General features: G+C 45.0%; 1 protein-coding gene across 1 annotated transcript; it reads right to left on the reverse strand.

The window, feature by feature from the left end:
• Positions 1-365: 365 nt before the first annotated feature.
• On the reverse strand, positions 366-11006 carry LOC109882446 (transcriptional repressor CTCF-like). Its single transcript, XM_031830992.1, has 13 exons — positions 10774-11006; positions 9076-9358; positions 8775-8966; positions 8310-8661; positions 7781-7951; positions 7533-7666; positions 7339-7459; positions 5854-6003; positions 5577-5737; positions 5173-5355; positions 1966-2101; positions 1688-1840; positions 366-1476 (listed from the first exon to the last, which is right to left on the reverse strand). The coding sequence occupies exons 2-13, from the start codon at positions 9346-9348 to the stop codon at positions 1196-1198; spliced, it is 2307 nt and encodes a 768-aa protein (XP_031686852.1). The 5' UTR covers positions 9349-9358; positions 10774-11006; the 3' UTR covers positions 366-1195.
• Between the last annotated feature and the right edge of the window lie 344 nt (positions 11007-11350).

Genomic DNA, 11350 nt, shown 5'->3' on the forward strand with positions numbered 1-11350 from the left:
GGGTTTCTGGTGTGTGTAAATCTCCATTAAGTGATTCAAATATCAAGCAAGGGAAAACCAGGTAGGGGACTAAAATTGTTTTAATAAAGCACTCAATATCAGAGGGCAGATCCTCTGAAAGAAATTCAACAGGAACAACCAAAATAGTCTAGTTCACCTACTACTCCAAACAGGTTTCTAAAGAGACTTGTGGGCATAAGCCTTCTGTCAGGTGTCAGAACCATGTAGCAGATAAATAGGGCAGATTATGCTGTAGTCTGAACATGATCAAACATCCTATAGTGTATATATTTAAGTATAACATGCCATACTAAATTAGCCTAATCAAGGCTGAAACTGAAGCAAATTGACTCATGACACCCCAGTAGGTTGATCTTTTTTTAATTTGTATTATTATTAGCTGTACAGTCAAGCATTCTCCCACCCCTCCAATCATATCATTGCCATTCAAGTCCCCTAGCATTTCATTTTGATGGTACAAAAGAAAAAAAAGCATCAAACCAAAAAACTAATACATTCTAAAAGCTTTAACAAGAGCAAGGTATTGTGTTTCATTTGAAAACAGCATAACAGTTTGTAAAAGCAGAATATTTCAGGTCACCCCACCCCCTAACCTTTGAACCCCTAACAGCTAATTCCATGGGTGAAAAAGCACATGATACTTGTTTTTAGACAGACAACAGAGCACGAGAAGAGGGCCAACATGAAGAGATCAAATGTGGGCCAAAATATGCTACAGAGAAGGCATTCTGAGGGCCTATAGAACATAATTGACAGCAGAATGAGGACATGATTTATGACATAATACATCATCATGAGCTAAACCACACCCCCTCTCCTTACATCTTTTCCAGTGACAACACTCTGCACAATGTTATCTAGATTCTGTATACAAACATAATTCAACATGAGGGTGTCAGGGGTTTCGCAGTAGGATGTAGATAGAGATCGCAAGACAGGAAAATAAGCTCTTAAAAAAATAGAATGGGCTAAAGGTATCTTTAGACATGTCCCAGGCATTATCATCAACATCAGAGAGATCTAAGGTTATAACTGGGGTGTGCATGTGTGGTATATGTGTACGGTGTATGCGAGGGCAGGTATGTGTGTTTGAGAGTGGGTACAAATGGGGTGCATGTGAGTGTACAGATAGGGGACAATTTGTATTGTTAGATGTAGAGAGGCTTCGTCTTCATCACCGGTCCATCATACTGAGAATCATCTCAGGAGTGAGGTCACCGTTGGGCGGAGCCTCTGTGACAGACAGTGCCACTTCCTGCACCACCTCCTCCCCCTGGAATGACTCTTCTACCTGATTGGCAGGCTCTCCTTCAGCATGCTCCACCTCTACTGCTGGCACCTCATCCTCAACAGCTTCTTCCTCCTGGCTCGCCTGCTCGGCTTTCATCTCTTTCTTCACGATGATGTCATCCACCTCGCCTGTGGTCTCATCCTCCACACGGATGATTGCCGCCGCTGAGGGAAGAAGAAAACCACTTTTACAATCTGTTCAGCTGTTTTGAGTCCCTTTGGGTACTGATCAGTGATCTGCACCTGATTAAATATGTGAAGGGCAAAGTATTCACTCGATTGCATGTCGGCATGAAAAGTGATTCCTTCAACAAATTAAGTAGGGAGGGTGGTATTTAAAAAAATTATTCCAACAGAGTACCAGAGTGTGACTCACTTGGGGCAGGTTTAGCCTTTGGAGGTCTTCCACGTTTCCTCTTGGCTGGCGGGCCAACAGGGGCAGGGACAGGGACAACCGGTGGTGCCTGTTCCACCTCAATCTCAGCTAGCAGCTCCTCCTCCTCTTCCTCAATGTCATCCAGTTCAGGCTCTGTGGAAGAGAGGAACAAGAAAGACCTGATTTTAGCACTGTACTCTTAAGATGCACACTAAATAACATTACATGATATTGTTGCATGTGTAAGAACAATAAAATTAACTGTGACTTGGTCGTACCGGTGTCATCATCGTCGTCATCCCGTCTGGAGCGCATCTTCCTCTTCCTGCCGCGGCGGCCTTTCCTGGGCGGGGTCCCGTTCTCGTCGCCGGTGTTCTCTCCATTACAGTTCTCTGCGTGACGCAGCATGGTGTTCTGAGGAGCAAACAGTAATATATAGTGCCTTCAGAAAATAGTGAGATAATCATCCAGCCCAGTGACTCTCTTCATCACTCATCTTGAGAACAATTATACTAAAAACATGTAAATCAACCATTAACATAACAGGGAAAAAAATCTAATGATTTATTGAAATAGCGTGGGTGACCTAGAAAGACAAATTGGTACAATTTAAGGCCATGTGGCAAACAATAATGCTGGTACTAGGGATGGGGTGTGAGCATGTGGGTCTGGGCAGACGAGATGTAGTCGTTGTTCGTATGTGTAACTGGTTTAAAAAGAACAATGAAAAACTAAATGTAAACAGGTATTCCTATCCCTTGACTTATTCCACATTTGGATGTGTTACAGCCTAAATTCAAAATGGATTAAATATATTCTCGCTCACCCATCTACACACAATACCCCATAATGACAAAGTGAAAACATGTTTAGAAATGTTTGCACATTTATTGAAGATAAATACAGAAATCTAATTTACACAAGTATTCACACCCCTTTGCTACGACACTCCAAATGGAGCTCATATACATCCAATTTCCTTTGATAATACTTGAGATGTCACTACAATGTGATTGGAGTCCACCTGTGACTAATTCAATTGTTTGGGCATGATTTAGAAAGAAACACCTGTCTATATATGGTCCCACAGTTAACAGTGCATGTCAGAGCAGAAACTATACCATGAAGTCCAAGGAACAATCAGAATGGCGATGAGACATCTGGGGAAGGGTATAAAACAATTACTGGAGTGTTCAAAGTTTCAACGAGTTTTATCATCGGGAAAATGTAAAAATATGGAACTACCCAGACTATGCTTAGAGCTGGCCTTCCGACCAAATTGAGCAACCGTGCAAGAAGGACCTTGGTCAGGGGGGTGACCAAGAACCCAATGACCACTGACAGAACTACAGAGTTCCATGGCTGAGATGAGAGAACCTGCCAGCAGGACAACAGTATCCACAGCACTTCCCCAATCTGGGCTTTATGGGAGAGTGGGCAGACGGAAGCCACTACTGAGAAAAAAAGGCACCAGTACGCCTGGAGTTTGCAAAAAGGCAAGTGAACGACAGATCATACGGCAAAGATTGTGGTCTGATGAAAACAATTTAACTCCTTGGCCTGAATGCAAAGCACTATGGAGGCAAATACAGGTAAATCATTGATGAGATCCTGCTTTATAGCCAATGACCTTAGACTGGAGTGAAGATTTACGTTCCAACCGAAAAATGACCAAGCATACAGCCAAAGGAACACTGGAATGGCTTCAGAACAGAATGTAAGAGTCCTTGAGTAGCCCAGCGAAAGCCCAGACACAAATCCCATTGAAAATCGGTGGAAAGACTTGAAGATGGCTGTTCACCGCCGTTCCCCATCTGGCTTAACTTCTCTAGGGTAGGGGGCAGCATTTGGAATTTTGGATGAAAAACGTGCCCAAACTAAACTGCCTTCTACTCAGGCCCAGAAGACAGGATATGCAAATAATTGGTATATTTGGATAGAAAACACTCTAAAGTTTTCAAAACTGTTCAAATAATGTCTGTGAGTATAACAGAACTGATTTTGCAGGCAAAACCTGAGAAAAATCAATTCAGGAAGTAGGATATTTTTGTTTGTTGTAGTATTCTATTCAATGCCATTACAGTATCCATTGACTTAGGACTCAAATTGCAGTTCCTATGCCTTCCACTAGATGTCAACAGTCTTTAGAAATGGTTTCAGGCTTGTATTCTGAAAAATTAGGGAGTAAGAGCAGTCTGAATGAGTGGACCCTGCAGTGTCACAGAGCTTTTTCATACGCGCGACCGAGAGAGTGCCTTTCTTGTTTACCTTTTATATTGACAACGTTATTGTCCGGTTGAAATAGTATCTATTATTTAGGCTAAAAACAACATGAGGATTGAATATAAACATCGTTTGACATGTTTCTATGAACTTTACGGATACAAGTTGGATTTTATGTCTGCCTGTTGTGACTGCGTTTGAGCCTGTGGATAACTGAAGAAAACGCGAACAAAACGGAGGTTTTCGGAGATAAAGAGAGACTTTATAGAACAAAAGGAACATTTATTGAATGTCTTCTGAGTGCAACCATCAAAGGAAAGTGATTAATTATATCTCTATTTCTGACTTGTGTAACGATTCTACTTGGCTGGTTACTGTTTGTAATGATTTGTCTGCTGGGCTATGTTCTCAAATAATTGCAAGGTATGCTTTTGCAGTAAAGCATTTTTTAAATAAAATCTGACACCGTGGTTGGATTCACAAGTTAATCTTTAAACCTATGTAAAATAGTTGTATCTTTTCTGAATTTTTATAATGAGTATTTCTGTATTTGGAGCTCTGCAATCTCACTGGATGTTGGCCAGGTGGCGTCCCACATACCCTAGAGAGGTTAAAGAGTGACTGCCATTAAAAAGCAACGGATCCCTTTGAAAAATGCCTTGTGGCGTCGATGAAAATTATTTTAAAAAAGTGTGAACATGATATTTGGGACAAATTCAGTCGTCTAAAACATTCATGCATCACAACGGGTAAATTAAGATAGCTTTGATTTGACCACGACCATTTGCCCACTAACATGGGATGAAGAGCTGCGGTGATTGCTCTCTGATTGCTCTCCAATAGCATAGACAGTGCGACAGACCTGCTCAGCAGCTCCGAATGTTCACATAAAACACCACGCAAAAAAAAATGTCTGCCGAGTAAATACTTATGGAAATTAGATATTTCATTTATAATAAATTTGGGAAAATTTCAATAAACATGTTTTCAGTTTGTGATTATGGGTAGGGTGTGCAGATGGGTGAGAGAAAAACATTTTTAAATTCAGGCTGTAAAACAAAATGTGGAATAAGTTGAGCAGTATGAATACCTTCTGAAGGCACTAAGACCACAACACACGATGGAGCAACTAGGCTTCAAACCTCCCCAACCTGGTGGGAGGGTGTGTTTTTGTGTGTGTCCTGTATTCTGCTCGGGAGGATATGGGTTTGGATGTGAAGAAATCCTTTAGTTTTCTGTGTGGATGTGTATTGTCCCCTTACCCTGCGAGTGAAGGTCTTGGCACACTTGCTGCAGACGAAGGCAGTGGGGATGAAATTGGGATCATGGTAACGTTTGAAGTGCATGTCCAGCAGCTGCTTCTGCCGGAAAGTTTTTTCACATTGGCTGCAGGCGTACGGCTTCTCCCCTGTGTGTGTGCGTCTGTGCATGATCATGTGACGCTCCTAGGGGTCAGAGGTTAAACATAGGACAGTCAGTGAACACACCGAGGTCTAGAACAGTCTCCGGCTGATTCCAAACATATCCATGGGATGCATCTCAATAATCTAAAGTGGCCTCTTCTCCTCATCTCAGATTGATGATGGCAAATATCTGGTGGACATCCACCATTTCAAAATCAGGGAAGATTGAGAGGAAGCAAGCAGAGAAAGTCTCTTTCACGTACCTGTCTGCAGCAATAGTCACACTGGTCGCACTTGAAGCGCTTCTCGTTCTTGTGGGATTTCTGGTGCTGGATGAGTGCGTAACGCTCGTGGAACACAGCGTCACAGTAACGACACTTCCTGCCCATCTCCATGAACGAATGCTGCTTCCGCAAGTGCACACCTGAGAGTGAGAGAGGAAGGAAGGGACAATCCAAATGTAAGGAACACAGACTGATCCAGGTTACAAGACAGTATTTCAGCAGAAGAGATATGACTGTGCACAAGCGAGTCACTTACCCAGGTCGCTCTTGCGAGCGATGACTGTGTCACAGTGGGGGCAGTGGAATTTGGCCACATTCTCTGTGTGCTTCTGCAGGATGTGCATCTTCATGGTGCCGCTCTGCGTGAAACGAGCATGGCAGATGTAGCACTCATATGGCTTCTCACCTGCCAGAGAGAGAGACACTTTATTAAGTTGTATGCGAGACAGAGAGATATACATCTACACACACACACACAACTTCAAATTAGTGGATTCGGCTATTTAAGCCACCCCCATTGCTGACAAGTGTATAAGATTGGCTGTGTGCTCAATCTCCATAGACAAACATTTGCAGTAGAATGGCCTTACTGAAGAGCTCAGTGACTTTTAACGTGGCACTGTCATTTTATTTATTTAATTAGGCAAGTCAGTTAAGAACAATTTTTTATTTTATTTACAATGACGGCCTACCCCGGCCAACGCTGAGCCGCCCTATGGGACTCCCAATCTCAGTCGGATGTTATGCAGCCTGGATTCGAACCAGGGACTGCAGTGACGCCTCTTGCACTGAGATGAGGTGCCTTAGACCGCTGTGCCCCTCGGGAGCCACCATTCCAACAAGTGTGTTCGTCAAATGTCTGTCCTGCTAGAGCTGCCCCAGTCAACTGTAAGTACTGTTATTGTGAATTGGAAACGTCTAGGAGCAACAATGGCTCAGCTGCGAAGTGGTAGGCCACACAAGCTCACAGAACGGGACCGCCGAGTGCTGAAGCAAATAAAAATCACCTGTCCTCAGGTGCAACATTCCCTGGCGAGTTCCAAACTGCCTCTGGGGGCAACGTCAGCACAAGAACTGTTCGTCAGGAGCTTCGTGAAATGGGTTTCCATGGTCGATCAAAAGCACACAAGCCTAAGATCACCATGCGCAATTCCAAGCGTCGGCTGGAGTGGTGTAAAGCTTGCTGCCATTTGACTCTGGAGCAGCGGAAAGGGGTTCTCTGGAGTGATGAATCACGCTTCACCACCTGGCAGTCCAATGGGAGAATATGGGTTTGGCGGATGCTAGGAAAACACTACCTGCCCCAATGCATAGTGCCAATTGTAAAGTTTGGTGGAGGAGGAATAATGGTCTGGGGCTGTTTTTCATTTTTCAGGCTAAGGCCCTTAGTTCCAGTGAAGGGAAATCTTAACCCTACAGCATACAATGACATTCTAGACAATTCTGTGCTTCCAACTTTGTGTCAACAGTTTGGGGAAGGCCCTTTCCTGTTTCAGCATGACAAAGCCCCAACATCAGTGCCTGACCTCACTACTGCGCTTGTGGAAAGCCTTCCCAGAGGAGTGGAGGCTGATATAGCAGCAAAGGGGGGACCAACTCCATATTAATGCCCATGATTTTGGAATGACATGTTCGACGAGCAGGTGTCCATATATTTTTGGTCTAGTAGTGTAGCATCGATCAACAGAACTAAAATCAGGAATACTTGGGTGTAAGGCTGAGAGATTGGGGTATACGTTACCCGAGTGTGTCCTCATGTGTCTCTTCAGTTTGTAAGTGTCTCGGCTGGCGTAGCTGCACAGACTGCACTGGAAGGGCCTCTCGCCTGTATGGGAGCGGATGTGTCTCTTCAGCTTACTCACCTGGGGCAAAGAGAAAGAAACATTTAAACAACATTCCAGAAAAATGTCAGTTATACATTGCAAATGTACTTACCTCCACACTAGCGTAGTCACACATGGAGCACTTGAAGGGTTTCTCGAATGTGTGTTTGTAGCGACGATGACGCACTAGCTCTCCACTGGTCACAAATGCCATGTCACAATCTTGGCATTTATGAGGACGAGTGCCTAAAAAGGAAAGGGGCAATAGTAAACATAATTAACATGCACCCTATCAATTCATTAAGGATAAATATTATTTTTTTTAACAGCCTGCGACTGAACATGAAAGGCTGTAGATACCTGTGTGTGTGTTGAGGTGGTTCCTCAGCAGTGTGACTGTTCTGAAGGCCCTCCCACACAGGTGGCATTTGTGTGGCCTCTCATCTGTGTGGCTCTTCATGTGGCGGTCCAGGTTAGAGCGCCGGGGGCAGGTGTAGCTACACAGCTCACACTGGAACGTCTTCTTCACACCTGAGAGAGACAAGAGGTTATTAAACACATTAAAAGGTAGACTCAGCGAAATGACGTTGCCACGAGCAGCACCACAGATATTGAGATGAGCGAAATGCAAGACGTCGCGCTCACTATCGCACAGTATCTGCACATGTGCACAGAGTCGCTTCACGCTGTTAAGAGCGTGGTAGCCACGGGACCAAAACAGCACAGAAGTTGAGCCTGGCTCGTCAACGTTCATAGTTGTTGCGGAAATTGACCCACTATTCGCCGATTCTCCCTTTAACACACATAGATCTCCTCCTCACACCCCAAAAGAGAGGGGTTGCCATACCCCCACATACACACAAAACTTGACCTTTCACACAACTCTGACCTTTCTTTTTTATCTTGGTGGGTTTGGGCGGCTTCATGTTGCCCACAACCTTCTCAGCGTTGACCTCAGAGAGCATCCCCTCCTGCTGTTCCTCCTCAAAGTCGTATACAGACACATCCATGTCCCGTTCCCCCTCCCCGTAACGCAGGCGGCTCTTCTTGCCCTTCTTCCCCTTGCGGATGCCAGTAGTTGGCTGGTAATCTGGGTCTTTGGACCAGGTCTGGTCCTCTACTTGGGGCTCAGCTTCCTCCTCCTCCTCCTCCCCATGGGTCACCTGGAGCTCATCCTGGGCTGCCTGCAGTTCTTCCTGCTCAACTGTCTCCACCTCTCCATTCGCCCCCACCTTCACCACCTTCACCAGACAAAAACAATTTGCCAGGAAGGGATTAGAGTTGTATTATAGACAGTGCATCTCACCTGAGCCTTCAGGCTAAAGCGTGTGTTTGTAGTTGAGTAGCGGCCGACCTGGAAGCCCTCGGGCAGAGGGAGAGTGTGGCAGATCACTGGCTCTGCCTCAGTATTGCCTGCAGAGGCGTCAACAAAGCTGGCCTGGAGTTCTTCCACGGTGGCTGTAGTGACAGGAACCTGCACCAGCTGCAGCTGTCCAAGCCCCAATGCTGCACTTGTCTGCTCCATGTTCCCCTCCATGTTCACCACCTAAAGTCAAGACACAGTCAGGGTCAGTCAATTCTCTGAATAATTTATGCCTACAAGTTTGGCTTACAAAGGATATCTTTCTAAGCGTAAACTCACAAATCACACTAACCTGCAGGGTGATGATCTGTCCATCGTCTCCCCCGGTGACCGTCACTGTGCCACCCCCTTCGAGGACCTCAGTCTTCATCTGTAGCAGGGCAGGGTCAAGGGTTGAGTCCAGGGTGTCCATCACCATCATTTCAACATTCCCTGTCACCACTTGGGGTGCCACACCCCCTTCCATCAGGGCAGCCTCTACAGTCTGGAGCAGCTCGGGTCCCTCCCCACTGTCCTGGAGACCCTCGACCTGAGCGGTCTCAATGGAAACGACTTCACCCTCCATAGAAAACTACCTGTTAAGACCATAAAAATAACCGATGCATGATACACTATATATATAGACAAAAGTATGTGGACCCCACTTCAAATGAGTGGATTCTGCTATTTCAGCCACACACGTTGCAGACAAGTGTATACAATTTAGCACACAGCCATAGACACACATTGGCAGCAGACAAATCTGTGCTTCCAACTTTGTGGCAACAGTTTGGGGAAGGCCCTTTCCTGTTTCAGCGATACAGAAATGGTTTGTCAAGATCGGCGTGGAAGAACTTGACTGGCCTGGACCTCAACCCCATCGAACACCTTTGGGATGAATTACAACACCAACTGCAAGTCAGGCCTAATCACCGAACATCAGCTGATTATTTTAATTTAAATCCTACTTCTCTGATCTACCAACCATTTGACAAAGTCCCAATAAAAAAATAACACTGCCAAAATACAAAATAAGCAGATGTTTTTTTTGGTGGGGGTGGGTGGGTATAAAACTCACTGGTAAAAGGAAACTACCCTAATCACCCTCGTGTCTTGCCCAGGGAAGAGTGGATGTTTTGTAACATTAGCGTGCAGGTTAGAGGGAGCTCGGGCTCCCTCTCTCTTGACAAGTTTTAAATCGAAAGGCGGCTGTAGACGGACCGGGCTGGCGCGATAGGACGTGGTGCCGATGATAGGAAACCAACCCCTAATCTAGTTTCTTGATTTGGAAGAAATCTACTCTCCGTGCTCGCAGACTTATTTGGGCTACATAAGAGATTACTCTACATTCCCTCCTTCCGTGTTTACTCTCGGGAACCTTTGTGAAACGTTACCTAGTTACCGAGCCAACTTAACTAGAGCCCCATTTTGAGAAGCAGTAAAATAACGAATCCATAGAAAGTATTATACAATTAGTGTTGATATTAGAACCATCGGATGGTTCTAGAACATAGACTAAAACAACTACCCAGATCAGGGGCTATGTAGTAAATCTGAGACTACAGAAGATCTTAATTTTCATTTTTTCAAATCGTAGCACCACGAGTGACAGGAAACATTAAGGATGTTACATTGAAATTGATACAAAGTTTAAACTCGAAATGTTGAGCTTTCGTTCTAGAACCCGGGAGACGCAGGTTCTCTTCTCAAAAGAGGAAACAAAGGGCACGAGAAGATGGACGCCTGGCCTAAACAAGACCCTAAACATTAAAGCATTTATAAAGCCATCCGTGCCTTAATACGAACCAATAGCAGTCCAAATAGACTAATACGTTTAACAGAAGCTCTAACTTCTGGGTTATAAATGTTTTTAGTAAATTTTCGATAACGATAGAGGGAGACAAACACCCCCCCGCCAGTCGCCTGGACCGCGAGCCCCACCGTGACACCTAGAGGCCGACGACAGCTCCTACAAAAATGCCCCCCTTCATCGGAGAAAGTGCCGTTTTACCTGGTCCTCGGTCTTCCTTTTCCGGGTAAATTTGCTTGATCGCTCAGTGCTTGTTCGGTCTTCCTCTGGCGACGGTAGGGAAGCTTGCCCTTGCGTCCCAGCTCGATTAATCCTCTCACGCGTTGACAGAGTTGTCTCTACACAAAATGGTGGCCTGGAGCAGGCGTGTGTGCATGCGCAGACAGAAGCCCGACGGGAGAAGTGGGAGGGTGGTACCGCAGCAGTTGGGTGGCAGTGACGTCTGGGCGCCAGTTTTGAATTCAAGGGTTCGGGGGCGTGGTTCTGGGTGAACAGTTGTTTCCACACTACAAAAAAAATGATTTTTTTCTACAGTTAAGTTTGCATTACCTTAAGAGGGCTATTTTACTATGAAAAGCTAAATATTTCAAGACTAAAGACTACCATGCAACCACAGCATAAATGCATGCTTGTAAGAATAGTTTGTGCAAGATGTAGCTTTTATTACATAATGTTATTGTGGGGCTGGGAAGGATTGAAGCAGGCTATTATAGTGTATATCTGTGCTTGACTTGTACCGGCCCCTCAACGTTCTACTGCTTGAGCTCCTAATCCTCTT

This window comes from Oncorhynchus kisutch, linkage group LG8 (assembly GCF_002021735.2).
Source record: "Oncorhynchus kisutch isolate 150728-3 linkage group LG8, Okis_V2, whole genome shotgun sequence".
Lineage (NCBI taxonomy): Eukaryota > Metazoa > Chordata > Actinopteri > Salmoniformes > Salmonidae > Oncorhynchus > Oncorhynchus kisutch.

Excerpts from the sequence above, each read along its gene's own strand:
- LOC109882446 (XM_031830992.1), bottom strand. The coding sequence starts at position 9,348 with ATGGAGGGTGAAGTCGTTTCCATTGAGACCGCTCAGGTCGAGGGTCTC. Across the intron at positions 7,667-7,780 it reads CCACCTCAACACACACACAG|GCACTCGTCCTCATAAATGC; the intron begins GTATCTACAGCC and ends TTTCCTTTTTAG. Across the intron at positions 6,004-7,338 it reads ACACATGAGGACACACTCGG|GTGAGAAGCCATATGAGTGC; the intron begins GTAACGTATACC and ends TCTCTCTGGCAG.